The following is a 21517-nucleotide window of genomic DNA, read 5'->3' as shown; positions in this document are numbered from 1 at the left end:
AGACCCATCCTGCATTGGGGTGGCACTACGCGATGGGGTAGGGTCCCGGATTAATAAAAAGGAGAGAGAGAGATAAAGACTCATCACCGCCTGCTTCCATGACTGTAGACGCGATCTGAACAGCCACCCGCTGCTCTTCCTGCAGCCATGTCTTCCCAAGCATGACGTGTAGTGATAGCTCTGAGTACATAGACATTTTAGACAGAGGGTACCCAACACTGGTCATCCCCGCAAAGGAGGAAACAGAGATTATGAGGACTGTCAACTGGAGATGTTTTATTTCTTTGGAAATATTTTATAGATCTTAGTGGTGAATAAATCAGTCCTAATTGCTTAAAAATATTTATATGTGGGGTCATGAGAGCAGGAGAGCTGGCCCTGCCTCTCGTCTGTTGGGCCATGGCGGAGAGGGGAAAGCTCCCTTCTCTGATTCCTCGTCCTTCACCAAAGAGTCATTGCAGTGAACGTGTGCAAGCACAGACGTGTGAACCAAAGGGTCACTGTGGTGCACACTGACACACTACAGCTTCCACAGCGAAATTTTTTTTTTTCTGTTGACGGGGAGGTTGCAAGGGTAGAGGACAGATATGAGGGGAGTGGATGGGTGGGATTGATGCGAAATTGAGGTGCATAATGTGAAATTCACAAAGAACCAATAAAGAGTTTAAAACTATTTATATTTGAACTATCTCAGATATTTCACAGATTATTAAAAGGCAATGACTTTCAAAGCCCAGTAAAAATGCTTCCAGACATACTTTTAAAAGCCACGCTTATGATAATGATGAGATATGATAGATACTGATTTGCATTCATAATTTTAGACACACCAAGATAAGAAAGACGTTCTCTTCAAGGTTGCCAAATACAGATAGCCAAAACACTAAGAATGTAACATTTATATCATTCCTGATTGTGCCATGGTTCTTCTTGTTATAAGTAGTTTATTGTAAAAATGTGTAATAATATAAATGTATACATAAAAAATAAAATATATTAATAAAAAAAGAAAAGAAAGCCACACTTATAGTCTCCTAAATGATTACTGAAAACCAAATATTTATTGAGCATTTAGTGTGTGTGTGTGTATGTGTGTGTGTGTGTGTGTGTGTGTGTGTGAGAGAGAGAGAGAGAGAGAGAGAGAGAGAGAGAATATCTGGGATATCACTGAAATTCCTACCCATATGACTCCACCCATATAGGACTCAGAATCCAAAGAAGCCTCGTGTTGGCAGGTGAGGCCCAGTCCAGTGTGTGGTGATGAAGTCACACACACGGGAGTAGGTCAGGGAGGTACCTCCCAAGAGAGCAGATTCCCTTAACTCGGCAGCTTCCTTCACAGTGATTACACAGGGGGTCTCCTGAGAGCGTGAACAAGGGCCGGAGCTCACACAGTTCAGTGTTTGCCTACAATGGACACAAAGCCCTGAGTCCCATCCTCAGCACTGCGTGAGTAACATATGGCCGTGCACACCTGCAATCCCACCACTCAGAAGTAGAGAGGAGAAGACCAGGAAGTCAAGAATATGCCACCAGAGAAAAGACTTCTAGCAAAGGATTGTCTAGACCAAAGTATTGGCCTGTGGGCATGTCATGTCTAGGAGGGATCGTCTTGATTACATTAACTGATGTGGGAAGAGTTGCTCACTGTGGGTAGTGTCACTCCCTGGACAAAGATCCTGAACTGTGTGAGAGAGAGCAAGGGGGCTGAGCACAAGCAAGTGGGTGTTTCTGCATTGCTTTCTGCTCCCAGCTCTGGGTGTGGCTGCTTTGAGTTCCTGCTGCCTCAGTTGCTCTACAGCGACAGCAACAACCTGGCGTTGCGAGTTGAGAAACCCACTCCCCTTTAAGTGTTTTGTCACAGCAACTGGAAACAGAACTCAGACACTTGGCTACTTAGGAAATGTAATACCAGCCTAGGCTACATGAGAGCCTATTTCAAAACAAATGTCAGACAGGAAGTGTTGGTTGAGGTCAGGTGTCACTTATTGCTGCGTGCTGTGCTTCCGGGGTCTCTCTATTCCTTTCTAGATTAGAAGAAAGTTAAGAAAAAACGATGGCCAGGAAACTCGGACAGAGGGGAGGACATCCTATTGGGACTCTAGATGAGAGAAGCATGGGAGAATAGCAATGTAGAAGGATCCAGAGGGTTCTAGAAACCTACAAGAAGAACATTATGATAGGCAGATTTGGGCCCAGGGGTCCCACTCAAACTACGGCACCAGCCAAGGACAATACAGGCCGTAAGCTTCAAACCCCTACCCAGATCTAGCCAATGGTCAGAATATTCTCCACAGTTGAGTGCAGAGTGGGATATGACTTTCTCATGTACTCTGGTGCCTCACATTTGACCATGTCCTCTGGAGGGGGAGACCTGGTGGCACTCAGAGGAAGGACAGCAAGTTACCAAGAAGAGACTTGATACCCTATGAGCATATACAGGGAGAAGAGGTCCCCCTCAGTCACAGTCATAGGGGAGGAGAGTAAGGGGAAAATGGGAGGGAGGGAGGAATGGGAGGATACAAGGGATGGGATAACCATTGAGATGTAATAAGAATAAATTAATAAAATAAAATTGAAAAAACAATTGAAAAAGAAAAGACTAAAAGAAAAAAAAAAAAAAAACCAAAACCGATGGGTCCTATCTCCCTCTTGTGCTTCCTCTGCAGCAAAAGCTACGTGATCCCCTTGCAGTGCAGCTGCCCCGTGGATTTTGAGTTCCACCTTACGTTGCTTCGGTCTCATCAGGCCTTTACAATTGAGCCAAAGTCAGGTGAGGACGGTGTGACTTCAGACACCCGATTGCCCCAGCCTACTCAGGTCAGAGGCAGAGCTTGGAAGATTAGTCGCTTCCTTTGTTGTTTTAGCAAAAGCAATGGAAGAAAGGGAGGGAGAGAGGGAAAGAGGGAGGGAGGGAATGGGAGAGAGGGAAAGAGGGAGAAAGGGAAAGAAGAGAGGGAGGGAGGAGGGAGAGAGGGAGGGAGGGATTAATGCTTTGGCTCACAGTTTGAGGGCACACAGTCCAGCAGGAGTGTGAGGCAGCTGGTCACCCGATATCCACAGCCAGGAGCTGGTGCTCAGTTCACCTTCTTTTCATCCTCACCAGCTCACGGAACAGTGCTGCCCACACTCAGGACAGGTCTTCTGGCCTCAGTTACACATTTCTGGTAGCACTCTTATGGGCACGCAGGGTGTGTTTACATGTTAACTCCATGTCCAGTCCAGTTGACACGAAACATTATCCAGCATACTTGGAGAGCACACACACACACATGCAAACATGCGCTCCACACACATGCACTCCCCACACATGAAAAAGGGGGAGGTATAAAATGTATAAATTGTTTTAAGACACATTTTTTTCTTCGAAGCAGTTTGGGGATAACCAGACCCACATAAAGCTACCACTTGCTTGTGCGGCCTAAGGGGTGTGAAGTTCAGTTTTCACGGACACTATGCACTGGCATTCATTCTGGATAAAAGGCGTCCTTTAAGTCTTGTCCCACTTTGTAGATGAGAAAACTGAGCCTCAGGTAAGATGTTGAAGCCAAATTGCAGACTTCCTGAGTGACCAACGAGAACTGTGACGGACGGAGGCCGAGTGGCCCTGGAGGCAGCTCTCTTGCCCAGGCCCAGGGCATCAGCTGTGGCCTGTGACTCACCACCGGGAGGCAGGGAGATGCCTTGCCTTACTCCGTGGCCAGTGCTAGACTTAATCAACAGCTTGTCTGCAGGTGACTTTTAAACCACACAGCTGTTAACTGAATCTTACAGAGGCTAGTTTACCCCAAACCCCACACTCATCAGGAGCCTAGATCTTAGAAGGTTAAATTTGTCCTTATAAGAAAGACACCAAGCACAAGGCTCAGACGGCTCTCTCACAGTTCATGGAGAACAGTCCATACCGTGCTGTTGGAAGGAAAGGTTTTAAGCTTGTGCTAATATAGGTGACCTCACTGAACGAGTGGAATCTAAAAGCTGTGATCTCATAGGGCTGAGGATGTAGCTCAGCTGGCAGAGCGCTTGCCTGGCTTGCAAGGAGCCTGGGCTCCACCCTCAGTCCTGCAGGCCTGTGATCTCAGCACTTGCAAGATGGAGCCAGGATGGTCAGGCACCCAGTCATTTTTTTTAAAATCATAATTATTATTATGTGTACTGTGTCTTGCTTGCATGTACGCCTGCAGGCCAGAAGAGGGCACTAGATCTCATTTTAAATGGTTGTGAACCACCATGTGGTTGTTGGGAATTGAACTCAGGACCTTCGGAAGAACAGCCTATGCTCTTAACCTCTGAGCCACCTCTCCAGCCCCGCACTGGCCATCTTATACAGAAAGTGAAGGCCTCATACAGCTTCTTTTTTGTGGTTGTTTTTTTGGCCAGGTGTACTGGTGCGTGCCTTTACTCCCAGGTGAAGCTCTGTGAGTTCGAGGCCATCCTGGTCTAACTAGGGAGGCAGCTCCAGAGCAGCCAGGACTACATAGAGAGACTGTGTGTGTATAAAAAACAAAGCAAAACAAAACATGATTTGTAAAAATTAGTTCATGGAAATAGCGTCTAGGCTAGTGGTTCCCAAAAGCTGGAGACATGAGGTGGGATGGTCAGCAGGCTACAGCTTGAGCAAGTAAATGCAAAGCAGAGTAACAGAGACCAATAAATAGTTCAGAATGGCTCAGAGCAGGTGTGGAGAGAGGCCTGTCAGTGAAGCGCTTGCTGCTCGTGATAGCCTGGATCGCCAGCTCCCACATAAGAGCCACACGGAGGCAGGCACTTGCCTGCAATCCCAGCGCTAGGCACACAGTGACAGGAGAAGCCCTGGCACTTGCTGGCCAGACACGCTAGCCGATCAGAGGGCTCTGTGTCCAGTGAGAGAAGCTGTCAACAAAAGTAAGGAGGAAAAGCTATTGAGGAAGGCACCCAATGTCGCCTGCGTAGGAACCTGCAAGTGTGTGCAGACATGGGTGTGCACAGGCACAGGTGTGCACAGGTGTGTATACAGACTCCTCTGAGAGGATTTTGGATGATTTACTGTCACAGAGATAAGGTTTGAGGTGACAGACTGTGCTGTTTAATCCATATACAACTATTGATATATGGAAAAAATCACATCTATACAATTATACAGTGATTGAAAAAATTTAAAAGCTATAACAGTGTATCGACACACCATATAGGACAGATTTTACAAATTTTCCTAGTCTGGGCCTTACTGCCCCCCAAAATAATGTACTTTTATTTTCAATCTTTTTTTAGTCTCTGCCCATGCCTATATTTTCAACTAGTTTATTTAAACATCTAAATATGTCCATGTGTGTCTTTTTATTACTTTATTTACATATTTAAATGTTTGTTTGCTTTATGTTCTGTCACCTAGGAAATGGCACAGTAATCTTTCCTAGTGGTGACTTCACTGCTCGGTGATGTTGTCTGTCCTTTTAATGCTTACATTGATAAGCTATAGCCTTCTTTATTTTTGTTTTCATTTGTATGTATGCACACGCGTGTACATGTGTGTGCTTGTGTGTATGTGTGTGCGTGTGTTCATATGTGTGCATGCTTGTGTGTGTGTGCATGTGTATGCCACATGTGTGTGGTGTTCATGGAGGGTGGAAGAGGGCATTGGATGCCCTGGAGCTGGAGTTACAGGCAGTTGTGAGCTGCCCAATGTCAGTAATGGGAACCAAACTCCAATCATCAGCAATAACAGCAAATGCTCTTAACCACTAAGCCATTGCTGCAGCCAGGAATTCCTTGGCTTTTAGGGGGTTTTGCTACCATTAATTTCTTGTTTTTGGTTTTGTTTTTTGGTTTTTGGTTTTGCTATTGTTTGTCTTGCTAGGTCATCCAGACCAGCCTGGGACCTGGGATCTGCTGCTTTGGTCTCCTGAGTCCTGGGATAAAAGGCACAGTCCATGCCACCCAGCTCCGTGTTCTGTGAATAATTATTCATTATTTCTCATTGTGCTGCGGTAATGGTCTGTAATTGATCCAAGAGTACTAATTTGGGCTTTACCTTTTTATTTATTTATTTCATGTACTTGTGTATGCACATGTATGTATTGTGGGCAGAAGACAACTTTCTAGTTAGTTCTCTCCTTCCGCCATGTAGGTCTAGGCCTCAAACTCAGGTCATCAGGCTCAGCAGTGTGCGCCTTTTCTGTGAGCCATCTCAGCACCTGATCCACAGGCACTTGGTTTTTGCAGGATGTCCTAAAGGTCAGGATGTAGCTAAGGAGAACCTTGAACTTCTGACCCTGCTGCCTCTACCTCTTGCGTGTTGGCAGCACTACAGCTGGCTTATGTAGGGCTGGGGACCTTTGTGCATGCTAGGCAAGCACCCTGCAGACTGAGCCACACCCCCAGCCCACAGGTAGAGTTTTTCAAACGAGGTTAAAATGTTGAGAATACTTTTCACACTTGTAAAACAAACAAACAAACAAACAAACAAACCAAAACCAGGACATCACTCCTTTGTGCCACTATGAATTTTGGCCAAGCAGTAGCTGTCAAGACTTGGCACGCATTCTGCAACTGTCAACATTGCACAGCCTGCCACCATCATGTTCATGTGATGGACTACAGTAACAGCAAGGGGGGAGGGGGAGGAGGTGAGGAGGGGCAACGGGGGGGGGGGGGGGGGCGGGTAAGGGAAATGGTTTACCGTGGTTGCCTGGGCTACGTCTCCACAGCTGGCTTTATGTATTATGTCTGGGCTGAGAGCACTTAAAAAAAATAAATCACCCAGATCAAGGTAACCATTAATCCTTGCCCCAGAGCTTGTCTTTATGGCTTTAAGTTAATGAGCTGAAGTGAAGCCTCAAGCCCTGAATGGTCTGCAGGTCCCACAAGGTGGGTGCTCTGCCCAAGTGCTGGTCAAGGTATTAAAGTCTCGTCAGCTGGGATTTCTACCCAGATGACCTACTGTTGGCCTGCAGACTCAATGTCTCTGGTGACTCTTTCTACCTGGGCCTGGGCTTGAGATGCAACAGTGGCCATCACTTAACAATTTTGACCTGTGTCTGTGTTCTGGGAATTAACAAAGGCCCACTTTTTGTGTGCATGCGTGCATGTGTATGTGTGTGTGTGTGTGTGTGTCTATGTGCATGTGTGCCTGTGTGTGGCTATGAGTATGTGTGTGTGTGTGTGTGTGTCTGCACATGTGTGTGCGCGCGTACACACACACGCATGTATGCATGCTCATTGGGATATCTACCTTAGCTGTTCCCCACCTTACACTTTGAGGCAGGGTCTCTCACCGTTTCGGCTAGCCTGGTCAATGAGCTCCACCAATCCACCTGTCTCCACCCCTCCCAGTGCTGGGTTATAGAGGGGTTCACCTTCTCTGGCTTTACATCCACGGGTGTTAGTGATCCCAGCTGAGATCCTGATGCTTGTACAGCACGACTTTACTTACTGAGCCACCACCCTGGTGTTCTGTATTATCAATATACTATAATGGTTATGAGATGCATCTTTGTACATGTATTGTATATATTGGTCATATTCACCACTACTGGTCTCCCTTGTCCCTCTGACATTATTTATTTACTTATTTATTTATTTATTGTATATGAGTGTTTTATCTGCAGAAGAGGGCATCAGATCACATTATAGATAGTTGTGAGCCACCACGCGGTTGCTGGGAATTGAACTCAGGACCTCTGGAAGAGCAGGCGGAAATCTTAACCACTGAGCCATCTCTCCAGCCCCTGCCCCCTCTGACATTCTTAATGATCCCCTTGCTCTTCTCAACTCCTTGCCCTTCTACCTTCATGCCTGTGTGCTCCAGTGAGTTTCATGAGTGTTGCTAGCGGGAGCATGGGTGAGGGGCTGTTTACTGGAGCATGAGCACCTTACCAGCAGCCACACCACTGAAGAAAGCGTCTCTCCCTCCCTTAGAAACTATTAGCTGCCTGTTTTCAAAGCACCAAAGGGGGGGTGGTGCCTTGGGGACAACATTCAGTGGGATCCAGAGAGAGGTTTTACACAGTGATGACAGCCTGTCTGGCCACCTTGCAGGACAATGATGGGTCAGTGACAGGCAGGATTGTGCTTTGGCCAGGAGAGCTGGATGGTGCAGAGCTCTTGTCCCCTGCTTCAACCTGAGCATCATGTCAGGACGCCATGGGAGGACTTAGGGGATCACCGAGCCTCTTCATTCTCCTTCCCAGCATAGGTATGCTGAGCCTCCCCCTGTTCTGGTTTTCACTATCAATCTGTCCCTTTAAATGGCCAATTGACAGGGCTGGAGAGATGGCTCAGAGGTTAAAGAGCACTGACTGCTCTTCCAGAGGTCCTGAGTTCAATTCCCAGCAACCACATGGTGGCTCACAACCATCTACAATGAGATCTGGTGCCCTCTTTTGCCCTGAAGGCAGAGCACAGTATATATAACAAATAAAAATCTTTTTTAAAAAATGACTAATTGAACATCAGTGGCCCAGCCTGACTTGTTGGGGATGAGAAGGTCCCTTGGAACATACAGTGTTCTAAGCCCAGTTGGCATGAGCGATGCAAAGTAGGAACATGTCATAGTGTGCTGCTTGACAGTAGAAGGAACGCCAGCTCACCTGCAAGATTTGAAAGGAGACAGCTGACATACAGCTTTGTGCTAGAGCATTTACCACACATGGACAAGGCCTTGGGCTCCAGCCCCAACCCTAGGAAGGCGGGGGAGAGGAGAAAGGGTGATCCAGGAGGAAAGAATAATGTTATAGAAAAACACAGGAAACTGAACAGTCTGGACCAAAACTCTAGGTGTGCCCCTAGCCTTCTATGCTGCTTACAGCATTGACATTGCACTCTGGCCATTTGCTCTAGGGTCAGAACTCTGGGAATTTACGTTTGAGGCACTAACGTAGTTGGATTTGTCCATATATGTGAAACAACGTGATCAGATAACCATTGGAAAGGGTTCCTGTACTCACTGATAAGCAACCCTCAGAAGTTAGGCCCGGAACATAGAGAGCAGAGGCACACCCATGCTGAGCTTGGAAGATGGGGTTTGTGTTGCCTATTCAACTGCACTTGGTAGGCAGAGCACATACCTCTGTGGTGGTTCATCTTGCCTGGCAATGCTGGGTTGGGGGGTGGAGGGGGGGCCGGGAAGGAACTTCTTGGTAGGGCATAGGTTTACCGAAGTGGGAAAGCCCCACCGTGCATGTGGGAAGCCCCATCCCATAGGCTGGGGTCCTAGACAGAGCAAAAAGGAGAAAGTGAGCCAAGTGCCAACATTCATCTCTCTGCTTCCTGACTGTGTATGCCATGTGACCAGCCGCCTCATGCTCCCGCTGCCATGACTTTGCACCATGAGCCAAAACAAACCCTCCCTTCTTAAATTGCTTTTGTCATAGCAACAGGAAAAGTAACTAAGAAAATGACATTTTCTCAGCCGGGCGTGGTGGTGCACGCCTTTAATCCCAGCACTCAGGAGGCAGAGGCAGGCAGATCGCTGTGAGTTCGAGGCCAGCTTGGTCTACAAAGTGAAGTCCAGGATGGCCAAGGCTACACAGAGAAACCCTGTTTCGAAAAAAAAAAAATGACATTTTCTCTTTGTGTGTGTCTCTGTGTCTGTCTGTCTGTCTTTCTGTCTGTCTGCCCACCCCACCCCCTCCTTACAGGAATAATTCCAGCTAATGGGAAGACAACAGTAACTGTCAAGTTCACACCCATCGAGTATGGGACGGCACAAATAAAAATCCAACTGTGGATTTCACAGTTCAACTCTCAGCCATATGAATGTGTCTTCACCGGAACCTGCCACCCCAACGTGGCCTTACCGTATGGCTTCTTCATGGTGTTTCTTTCTATTCATGTAGCCCAGGCTAGCCTCAGTCTCACTGTGGAACCAAGCTGACTTTGACATTCTGCCTGCCTTCGCCTCCGGAGTGCTGGGATCACAGACATGCAACACCACATCCGGTTTAAAGGGTGCTGGGGATGGGGTCCCGGGCTCTGGGAATTCAGGGCAAGCACTCTATAGCCACAAGTGAGCTGTAGCTGTAGCCCTACTTTTTTCTTAACACTTCATCACAACTCCATTCCAATCCAGTTATGGGCGTTGTGTTGCAGTCCCATCACTGAAGAGGCCGAGGCAGGAAGATCATGAGTTCAAGCCTAGCCTAAACTACCTAGCAAGAAGCTGCCTTTTTAAGAAAAAAGAGAAAGAAAGAAAGAAAGAAAGAAAGAAAGAAAGAAAGAAAGAAAGAAAGAAAAAGAAAGATCAGAGATTTTCTCCCTTTTCTTGCTTTTAAAGCTGATAGTGCAGGTCAGCCATTGGCCTCTTGCCTGGCATGTAAGTGGCTCCAGGTTTAACACCACGGAAACAACATTTATATTATAAGATGAGTCTATGTAAAAGGCTTTAAGATGTAGAGCCAGGGTGCTCTACCAACTGCACTAGACCTCAGCCCAGTTTTGTTTTTGTTTTTCCAAGGAAATAATCATTCCTTTTACTAGGAAAGTAAATCAGAGTAATGGCTTCTAAAACAGCAGCTTAAGCGGCTGAAGAGCTACAGGCTAGAAATAAACTATACTAGGTCACGAGAACATTCCCCGGCCTGCTGTAGTTTCCATTTATTATATTCCTGAGAGCTGGTGAGATGGCTCCGCAGGTAAAGGTGCTTCCTGCCAAGGCTGATGACTCGGGTCCCACACCTGGGGCCCACATAGGGGAAGAAGAGAGCTGATGTCCTCTGACCTCCACATGCATGTCAGGGCACCCCCAGACACACACATACACATATATACCTACATACACACATGCACACAGACGCATACACATAAATGCGCACACAGACACACACACACACACACGTATTATTTTAAAAAGTGGGATGAAAAGCAACCACTGGTGCATATATGTGTGCATACGTACATCTATACATATATGCTAATACACTGATATGAAATTTGTTTTCATGGACTCCTCTTTTGGCACACAAATTTAGTGTAGTTACAACACTGGTCCACAGGTGAATTTTTTTATCAGAAAGAGCATAAAAACAAGAACTTCAAACTAGGGAGGTATAGAGATGGCTCGATGTCTAAGAGCTCTGGCTGGTCTGGCAAAGGACCCAGGTTCAGTTCCCAGCACCTGCGTGGCAGCTCACAACTGTCCTGCAACTCTGACTCAGGGAACCAGACAGCCTCTTGAGGCCTCATCTTTATGACAAACCTCGAACGGTTGGGTTATATACTAATTTCACATCTGTTTTAAACTCTAGATTAGAAGAGTTTAAAAGATTAAATATTCGTTCTAAGAAAGTAAATGTTCCTCCAGAAAAAACAACGTACATACACTTTTACCAAGCTCCGGCAGTGGCAAAACCTCGGAAGATAAAGGTGAGGAAGGCGTGGGGGGCACCCCAAACGCACCCCAACCCCAACGCAATGAGAAGATGGGGAGGGAAGAGCTCACTGCCCTTCCGGTTTGGTCTTCAGGCAATTGAGTATCAGGACCTGCGGTTTCCGGCAGACCTGTCCAATCCGTTCGCTGTGGCGACCGTCCTAAACCAAGAGGCAGGAAAGCTGAAGATCAAGGACTTAAAACAAGGTAACAGTCACGCGGTCTGCCATAAGCCGGTCCCTGGGGCAGAATAAGAGAGAGAAATGTGTCCAGCCACATTTATTATTAACGAACAAAACTCAGTTAGATGTCTGTTAGGTGGCATGGTTAGAAACTTGTGCGCGTCTGGGCAAGTGACTGATTTGATTACGGGTCGTGATCTCCAACTCGTTCCCACCTCCAGTCCTGGACCAAGGTGACGAAATCTCCAAAACCAGACAGATGAAGGAGGCTATCTTCGGACAGAAAGTCAGACAGAACATCCTGGAAGAGAGCGAGAACAATCTCAAGTGGTAAATACTGAGGGGTAATTGGCATCCAGTGACAGGGTGGCTGCTTTTATGGGGCTGCCTTTGACGCAGGAGACACGATGACACAATGCAATTATTGAATAAACTCTTGGCGTATTGGATTACTCCTTCTCCTCAGCCAGCGTCTCAGTCTCAGAAGGAACGGCTGGTAGGAGTAATTGATTGTAACTAAGACATGTTGTTTCCCACACAGAAGCAGACAGAGCCGAACAGGGACCTGGGGGAAGCGTGGCTCTTCCTCCAGCCTGCTACCTCAGCCCCCAGCCCTACACAGACCCGGGTTGACTCAGGTGCTAACATCTCAGCCTCACTGTGAGCCCCCGCACCCCCCATGACACCGGGAGCATAGCAGTCGGGGGCAGTCCTGGCAACAAAGTTCAGTGTGTCGCCCCGCGTGGTGGCGCATGCCTTTAATCCCAGTACTCGGGAGGCAGAGGCAGGCGGATTGCTGTGAGTTCAAGGCCAGCCTGGTCTACAAAGGGAGTCCAGGACAGAGAAACCAAAAAAAAAAAAAAAAAAGTTCAGTGTGTCTGGGGTCAAACGGACTCTTTCTTTTCACAGTAGTTTAAACCAGAGAACCCCAGGAGCCGTGTGTTCAGTGAGAGTCTAGAGAAACATTTGATTTCTTGGAGCAAGTACTTAAACTTGAATATTATGTACTTATTCATTCATTGTGGGTGTGACACACACCTACTATGACCCACCTATGACGGTCGGAGGACAACTTGGTTCTCTCCTTTCACTACGTAGGCTCCAGAGATTGAACTCGGGATGTCAGGCTTGGTGGCAAGTCTCTCTTTTTCCTGCTAAGCCATCTCACCTGCCCATACTTAATGGCTGGTCTCTTCTACTTAGAGTTTAAAAGTGATACCACATTAACGTACTAGCCAACAACGCAAGGTTTTAGTCACAGGATTCTGTCACTTAAAACATTTTCAAGACTCGTCCACAGCTCAGCATTTAGGGCTAGCTCACACTTTTTGTGCCTGAATAATATTGCATTGTGTGGCTACACCACATTTCAGCCACCTGATTGTTTTTACATTTTACCCGCAACACTAGAAAATTGCAGTTTTTCTGTATCCGCACCTGTTGCTTTGCATAGCTTGGATCTGCATTTCCATGACTACTAATGATGCTGAACATTCAGGTACTTGTGTGTGCATGTGTGTGTATATGTGTGTGCATGTGTGTGAGTGGTTGTGTGAGCATGTGTGTGTGCGCATGTGCGTGAGTGCTTCTGTGTGCACATGTGTGTGTTTGTGTATATGTGTGTGTTGTGCATGTGTGTCCATGTGTATGCATGTACGTGAGTGCTTGTGTGTGCACACATGTAAGTGTGTGTGTGTGTGTGTGTGTGTGTGTGTGTGTGTGTGTGTGTGTGTTCTTATGGAATCCAGAAGTCAACCTTCGGTGTAGTTCCTCAAGTGCCATCCACCTTACATTGTTTGTTTTTAAATCCTATTCATTTTATTTTATGTGTATCCCTGCTTTGCTTGCGTGTTTCTCCGTGCATGTGCGGTACCAGTGAAGGCCAGCAGAGGGCATCAGATGCCCTAGTGCTGGCATTACAGTTCCTGTGAGCTGCCATGTGGGGGCCACTAATTGAACCTGGGTCTTCTGGAAGAGCACCCAGTGCTCTGAAACACTGAACCGGCTCTCCAGCACTTGTGTTTTGAGACAAGGCCTCTCACCAGCCCTGACTCACCAAGCCGGCTGGCTGTCCTGGGTTCTCTGCACCTCCACAGCACTTAGCTAACTAGAGCCTACCATCACTCCTGGTGTTTTGTACTAGGCCCCTGCTCCCGGGGATTAAACTCAAATCCTCGTGTTGCAAAGCAAACACTTTGTTGAATGAGCCGTCTCTCGGGCCCTCGTTTCATTAAATCATAAATGCTGCAGCATGAATCACTCGAAGCTGAACTTCACTTCATGGGGCACATTGTCCACTGCGGAGGCGGCTCCCTCCCGCTTCTCCTCATGCCTTATTTCTTGTAGGAAATAGCTACAGCACTCATTAAAAGGACAATTATTTGTGGGTGGCTTCTGCAAGTTGGCTTTTTTTTTTTTTTTCCTCTACAGGCAGGTGCACCTTGGTAAAGATCACACGACTTTCAAGTTTAGAAAAGAGCTCAGTGAGGAGCGGCAAAAAGCACATGAAAAGTACAAGGTCGGGATGGTGGCTGATCTCATCTTCTTTGGCTCCCTGCCTCATTTTAATTCCTAGTGAAAGCAAGATGCTGAATCAGGACAGAGGAAATGTGCAGGAAGCTGAGAGCGCCGCTGAATGACAGAGCACTTGCCTAGCATATGTGAGGCCCAGGTTCAATCCCCAGTGAAAGAGAGAGACAGAAAAAGTGAGAGAAACTGAGAGGGATGAGAGAGGAGAGAGAGAGAGGAGTGAGGGAGGGGGCAGAGACAAAGGAGGGAAGACAGAGGGCTGATAACACATAAGCTGCTGATTGTTGGTCAAATGTGTCTATAGACGACACAAGAGACCTATTCAGGGCCTGCGGTGGACATTCAGAAGCCAGGGAGAGAGGGAGAGAGGGGTCAATCGAAAGCAGCAATTGCAGAGAAAACAAGGCCCTCAGTCAGAAGACACCACTCTGTTTCAGGTGTGATTCTGGGTGTGAGACACACTTTTTCTGTGGTCTACAGAGGATGACAATGAGGGCCCCAAACGACTGTCTGGGGTCACCCTAGAGCAGGACACCACACTTAGCCACATGCCGAAGTGCTGGGATGAGGCATCTGAAGTACAGGGGACCCAGATCACCCCTCCCACCCACTCCCCCCAAAAAAGCTAAGCTTAATAGTGTGAACTTCAGGGTCTCGGTGAGTAGGAAAGATGCGGGCATGGACAACCTTTTTTTAAAGACTTATTTTATTTGTAATTATATGTACATGTGCATGTCTGTGTGTGAGTACGCACCTGTGGGTGCAGTGCCTGGGAGGCCAGAAGGGGACATCTGATCCCCTGGAGCTGGAGTTCCAGGCAGTTGTGACCCAACCAACCTAGTGTTAGGACTGGAACTCCCTCCTTTGCAAGCCCAGCAACCCCTCTTAACTACGAAAGCACCTCTCTAACCCCTGGGGCCAGCCTTTTGGGCATTACCATATGACATCATACAAAGTCAGTCAAGTTACAATAAAAGAGAGTCTCATGGTGTTTTGTGGGGGCCTGATTCCTAGCTAATCTGGGGGCACTCTGTGAAGCAAGAGGGTCCGAAGTTCAGGGGTAGCCTCTAACACAGTGAGTTCGAGGCTAGCCTAGGCTACACGAAACCCTGTGTTTTAATAAATGTTCCCCATGTCTCAACAGTAAGAACAGTGGACACTTTAGCCTGCCAGCACTCCGTGGCAGGGGATAGGTGGCCCTTACCCCGGTAGGCTTCCGTTGCCTAGTCAGCTTTAAAGAGAAACTTCCATGCATTTGTCTTTGACTTTAGTGTCTATATTAATATAAAAATCTAGCAAAGCAGAGGCGACCCTGTCTTAGAGGAGGAGTTTCAGCGACTCAAGACGGAGCGGAGTGCCAAGCGGGTCATCCGAGACTTGGAGGAGGTGAGTAACCTGTCTAATTAAGTGGCAGTTCTTTGATGGTTTGTTTCCAAAGTCACCAATGAGTATTATAGAAATTCCTTCACCAGGAGGGAGTGGCAGTTTTTAGCTTGCTTGTGCGTGGGGGGGGGGGGTGGGGGGGGGGTATACTTGGGAGGAAAAGGCTGGTGGATCTCCATGAGTTCCAGGCCAGCCTGGTCTACAGTGAGTTCCAGGACAGCCAGAGCTGTTACACAAAGAAACCCTGTCTTGGAAAAAAAAAAATCAAAAGTCTCCCCAACACGCATATACACACTCGTGTGCGCGCACACACACACACAGACACACACACACACACACCCCTGCCCATGGGCCAGTCTGATCTAAGTAATTCCTCAACTGAGACTGTCTTCTCAGATAACCTTAAGGATGTGGCAAAGCTAACTAGATACTGCACACTTACAAGTACAGAGTCAAAACTTAGATCTGAGGAGATGGCTCAGTTGGTAAGACTTGTGTTTAATCCCAGCATCCACACGAAAAGCCAGACAAAGCGCATGTGCCTATAACCCCCACATTGAGGATGCAGAGATAGTCTGTTCAAACAAGTAAGCTCTGCATTGAGAGTCTCAAAGACTGACACAGAGGCTGGAGAGACGGCTCAGTGATAGGAACCTTAGCTGTCCCCAGTGTGACAACCAAGGTTGAACTCCCAGCACCAACGTGGCAGTTCCAGAGACAGAAGGCAGGTCACCAGGCATGCTATCACTCTTAATTCTCCCAGCCCCTTGCCGTCCTGGCTTTGCTTGCTTTGACAGTCTTGCTAAACTCACCTCAAACTTATGCTTCTGCCTCAGCCTCCTGAGTGCTGGGACTACAGATGTACAATACCACACCAGGCCAGAGGGCAAACTCTCAAACGTTTATTCAATGCTCATGCCAAAGAGTTTTTTATTTAAATGTAAGATGTACCTATGTGGGTTTTTTTGGGGGGGTGTGGTGGGGGAATGGTTGGTTTGGGAGAATGTTTTTTGTTTGAGTTTTGGTTTGTTTTTTCTGTCTGTCTCTGTCTGTCAGTCTTTCTTTCCTTCTTTTTGGTTTTTCGAGACAGGGTTTCTCTGTGTAGCCTTGGCTATCCTGAAACTCATTCTGTAGACCAGGCTGGCCTTGAACTCACAGAGATCTGCCTGCCTCTGCCTCCCAGGTGTTGGGATTACAAGGGTGCGCCAGCACCTCCAGGCTAATGTTTTTATATTCACAGAAAATCCAGGAACTCCATCCTAATTTTGATCCACTCGTTAACAACATGTGGCTCATCAGGTTCCGGGCACAGAGACGGTTTCAGCAAGCAGCACGCAAGGTGAGGCTCCGCTCTAGATTGCCACCTCTGGTTGTGGGCTCATGTAGTTATCAGCAGGGGGAAACCACACAATGGCTTTTTAGGACTAGAACACTTGAGATGCCGTTCACACCATGTAAAAATCACCTCTGCAAACTGCCCCACTGAGTAAGGCTTCTAGCTTCCTTCCTGTTGCTGTGGTAAAACTCTGACCAAAAACAACTTGGAGGAGGGCAGGGTGACACTTCCGGGCCATCGTCCATCATGGGGGAAGTCAGGGCAGGCACCGAAGCAGGAAGCATACAGAAATACTGCTTGATGGCCTGTTCGGGTCCTCGCTTGGCTGTGGGATGGGTCTTCTTCCATCCTGTAACAACCTAAGACACATTCCACAGATAAGTCTGGTCTGGGGGATCTCTCTCAGACTCCCCTCTGAGCTAGCCTGGAGTTAAAGCCAGCCAGCCAATGCAGTAAGGTTTTCGTGTGGTCACATGTCCCGACAGCCATCATTACTATGTCATATTTTCTTCTTTATTTATTGGGTCAGGGTCTATACCCCAGGGGAGCCTTGAATTTACTGATCCTCTTGTCTCTACCTCCTGCATGCTGGGATTAGAGGTGTGCACCACCACACCAGGTTTATGGTGTGGATGGGACCTGGGGCTTTGTGCAATCCAAGAAAGCACTCTACAGACTAAGCTAAACCCCTACCTACTGCCTGGTTTCATAATATTTTTATTATGCAGAAAGAAACTTAGCAGTCCCTACCCATCCCCTTCTTCCCCAGGCTTCTGGCAGCCAGTAACTCTGCATTCTATCCCTTATAGACTTCATTTTTCCCTTATAGACTTCCTATAGGGGACATTCTATCCCTTATAGACTTAGAGACATTTCATGTAAATGAACTCATACAGTGTGTGGTTTTATATTCACTAGTGTCATAATGGTCACTCTTTTTCAGCACCATGTAATATTCCACTGTTGGGGTAGAGGTTTCATTTATTTGTCCATATGTTCATGCCCACAGGCATCTCAGCAATTTTCACCACTTGGCTGTTCTGAGCAATGCTGCTATAAAATTCTTAGACAAGTTAGTGGACACTTGTTTTTCACTCTCCAGGGTATACGCACCCAGGAAAGGAACTGCTGGGGGGTCATACAATGACTCCAAAGCAATGGGACTTGAGGGTCAATGTTTCATGGAGAATGGGGAAATTCAGAGGTGACACTGGGCTTACTGCTTTCCCCTCAGAGTCCCCTCCTGCTGTGGCTCCCCTCATAGCATGCTATAAGCATGAGTCCAGATCCTTGGCCCCTGTGTAAAAAGTCATGTGTTGTGGTGTGCCTGTAATCCCAATATTAGAGAGGCTGGAACAGGAAGACCCTGGACTCAGTGAGAGAACTTGCCTCAAAAAATAAGGCAGGTGGGTGAGTTCAAGGCCAGCCTAGTCTTCAAAGTGAGTCCAGGACAGCCAAGGCTACACAGAGAAACCCTGTCTCAAAATAATAATAATAATAATAATAATAATAATAATAATAATAATAATAATAATAATAATAATAATAAATAATAATAATGAGACAAAATGGACAATACCCAGGTTTGACCTCTGGCCTTCATGAGCACATGTATGCTTGCACACACATGTACACATGCACACATATGAACACATACATATGCCACACCACACAAAATAGAAAAGTGGGAAGGAAGGAAGAATACAAGTCTGTGGAGCGCTAATACAGTAGGATTTGAGTTGCCATGCCTGGCTGCAGCCACACCTCTGTCCCTTACTCTGTCCCCACTCATGTCTTCTGAGAACGTCATCTCCTGCTGTTGACCTGAGCTTCTTTTCCTCCCCTCTGACCAAAAGGCTTCCCTGTCTCCACTACAGTTCACCCTTGTTTCCAACTTGAAATCATTCTTTCCAATTCCAGATCATGCTTGAACGAAGGCTGCGCCTTATGCTGGGGGCTATCCGAGGCATGGACAAAGAAGGCATAATAAGAAAGCTTTTCCGAGTCAAGCAATCCCTAACTCAAGGTAAGCACTGGTGAAGGATGCAGCAGCCATAGCCTCTTAGAGCCCGAGGGCTCCCTTGGATGAAGTCAACTCTGGCGAGCCATGTCAAACCATAAATCCGACACATGGGTTTCTCATCGCCATTATAACAAACCAGTACCAAGTTCACGGCTTAAAATCACACAGGTTCAGGGATGGGATGGTGGCTCAGTCAGTAGTAGAGCACTTGCCTTGAAAATGTGAGGACTTAAGTTCAACACTGGAAGTCACATAGAAGGCTGGGTGTAGTCATCCCAGTGACAGTGAGTTGGGAGGCAGAGACAGCAAGGCCCCCCCCCCCAAAAGCTCCCTGGCCACCTAGCCCAGCCCCTTTGAAGAAGCTCCAGGCCAGTGGGAGGCCTATCACATTCAAAAGTAGGAAGTGCCTGAGGGCACCCAAGGTGGTTCTTCCAGCCTCCACATGACACACACGAACACACGCATGTGTGCACACATGAATACACAAATGTCAGAGCTTCTGGGAGATCGGGAGTCTAAAGCCACGGCATCGGCAGGTCGGTTCCTTGTCTTGTCAGCTGTCACTGAAAGCTGCCTGCTTCCCTTGGCTCCTGGCCCCTTCCTCACATGCCTGTTACCTCTCACTTTTGATACCAACCCCGTGATTTCATCAGCCCTGCCTGGAAAACTAGAGTAATCTCTCCGCTTTTTCCCTTTCACCATGTGTGAATTATGTGTGTAAAATCGCACATTGTTGGCAATAGGGCTATGGATATGGATATCTCTGAGGCTTATTTCCACACCTACCTCAGATGTCCATGCCAGCATTGGTCTAAGTGCCTGCCCAATTAGTCACCAAGGTCCACCCACCCTAGATGGAGTAACAGCACCACGGGAGCCTCGGCTTGCTTCGCTGCTCTGCAGAGACACAAGCTTTTTTGCCAGGTGACTGGTTGAACCCTGTGTATTCTCAGCCCAGCATTTACACCCAAAGACTTAAACCTCATGCTGTCTGTTGGTTTGGGAAGGTCTGGATGTTGGGTCTGGGAACATAGTTCAGTCAGATTTGGCTTGCAAGCATGAGGACCGGTGTTTGAGCCCCAGGTGGTACCTGTGTGTAATCCCAGCACTGAGAACGTGGAGTCAGGAGGAGCCTGGGCCTTGCTGGCTGGCTAGCCTTGCCTACTTTGCAAGTTGCAGACTGACTCAAAAAGCAAAGTGGACGGCCCCTGACGAGTCCTATGGCCTCCTTGTGCAGATCCCCACATGCTACATCCTTGCACATACATGTGTCCACATATGAGTTTAGGCATGCAGTCCTATATCAAGAGAGGGAGGGAGGTTAAGGGAGAGAGAGATTCATTCTGACCCTCTGGTCTACAAGCTGCTTTTAAGAAGCAAAAGCCAAGTCGTTATTTTCTCCCAGTGGATGTATTTTGAGTCTGTGGTTCACAGGAAGGACCACAGGGAGCTAGCTGTGCCACTTGCCTTGCCTCCATTACCCCCCACCTCCCCATCCCCCTGCCTCCATCACCCCCCACCTCCCCATCCCCCTGCTTCCATCACACCCCACTTCTCCATCCCCCTGCCTCCATCACCCCCCACCTCTCCATCCCCCTGCCTCCATCACCCCCACCTGCCATCCTCCTGCCTCCATCATCCCCCACCTCCCATCCCCCTGCCTCCATCACCCCCACCTGCCATCCTCCTGCCTCCATCACCCCCCACCTCCCCATCCCCCTGCCTCCATCACCCCCACCTGCCATCCTCCTGCCTCCATCACCCCCACCTCCCATCCCCCTGCCTCCACACCCCTACTTCCCCATCCCCCTGCCTCCAACACCCCCCACCTCCCCATCCCCCTGCCTCCATCACCGCCCACCTCCCCATCCCCCTGTCTCCATCACACCCCACCTCTCCATCCCTCTGCCTCCATCACCCCCCACCTCTCCATCCCCCTGCCTCCATCACCCCACCTCCCCATCCCCCTGCCTCCATCACACCCCACCTCTCCATCCCCCTGCCTCCATCACCCCCCACCTCTCCATCCCCCTGCCTCCATCACCCCCACCTCCCATCCTCCTGCCTCCATCATCCCCCACCTCCCATCCCCCTGCCTCCACACCCCTACTTCCCCATCCCCCTGCCTCCAACCCCCCCACCTCCCCATCCCCCTGCCTCCATCACCCCACCTCCCCATCCCCCTGCCTCCAACACCCCCTACCTCCCATCCTCCTGCCTCCATCATCCCCCACCTCCCATCCCCCTGCCTCCACACCCCACCTCCTCATCCCCCTGCCTCCATCACCCCCACCTCCCCATCCCCCTGCCTCCATCACACCCCACCTCCCCATCCCCCTGCCTCCATCACACCCCACCTCCCCATCCCCCTGCCTCCATCACACCCCACCTCCCCATCCCGCTGCCTCCACACCCCCACCTCCTCATCCCCCTGCCTCCATACCCCACCTCCCCATCCCCCTGCCTCCATCACCCCCTACCTCCCATCCTCCTGCCTCCATCATCTCCCACCTCCCATCCCCCTGCCTCCACACCCCACCTCCCCATCCCCCTGCCTCCATCACCCCCACCCTCCCCATCCCCCTGCCTCCATCACACCCCCACCTCCCCATCCCCCTGCCTCCATCACACCCCACCTCCCCATCCCGCTGCCTCCACACCCCCACCTCCTCATCCCCCTGCCTCCATACCCCACCTCCCCATCCCCCTGCCTCCATCAC

The 21517-nt window shown here is 48.6% G+C and overlaps 1 protein-coding gene across 1 annotated transcript in view; it reads left to right on the top strand.

Annotated features, from left to right (window-relative positions):
* Cfap221 (cilia and flagella associated protein 221) overlaps nt 1-21517 on the top strand; it is a 79045-nt gene that overhangs the window by 34217 nt on the left and 23311 nt on the right. The window contains exons 7-15 of the mRNA XM_051148193.1: nt 2670-2773; nt 9618-9777; nt 11223-11340; nt 11440-11551; nt 11748-11856; nt 13957-14044; nt 15352-15441; nt 16679-16777; nt 18695-18800. Coding sequence (XP_051004150.1) covers nt 2670-2773; nt 9618-9777; nt 11223-11340; nt 11440-11551; nt 11748-11856; nt 13957-14044; nt 15352-15441; nt 16679-16777; nt 18695-18800 — 986 coding nt within the window. The remainder of the gene's footprint in view (nt 1-2669; nt 2774-9617; nt 9778-11222; nt 11341-11439; nt 11552-11747; nt 11857-13956; nt 14045-15351; nt 15442-16678; nt 16778-18694; nt 18801-21517) is intronic.

Source organism: Acomys russatus, chromosome 6 (assembly GCF_903995435.1).
Source record: "Acomys russatus chromosome 6, mAcoRus1.1, whole genome shotgun sequence".
Classification (NCBI taxonomy): Eukaryota; Metazoa; Chordata; class Mammalia; order Rodentia; family Muridae; genus Acomys; species Acomys russatus.
The sequence above is the reverse complement of the archived record's forward strand: the minus strand, read 5'-3'. Positions and strand labels throughout refer to the sequence as shown.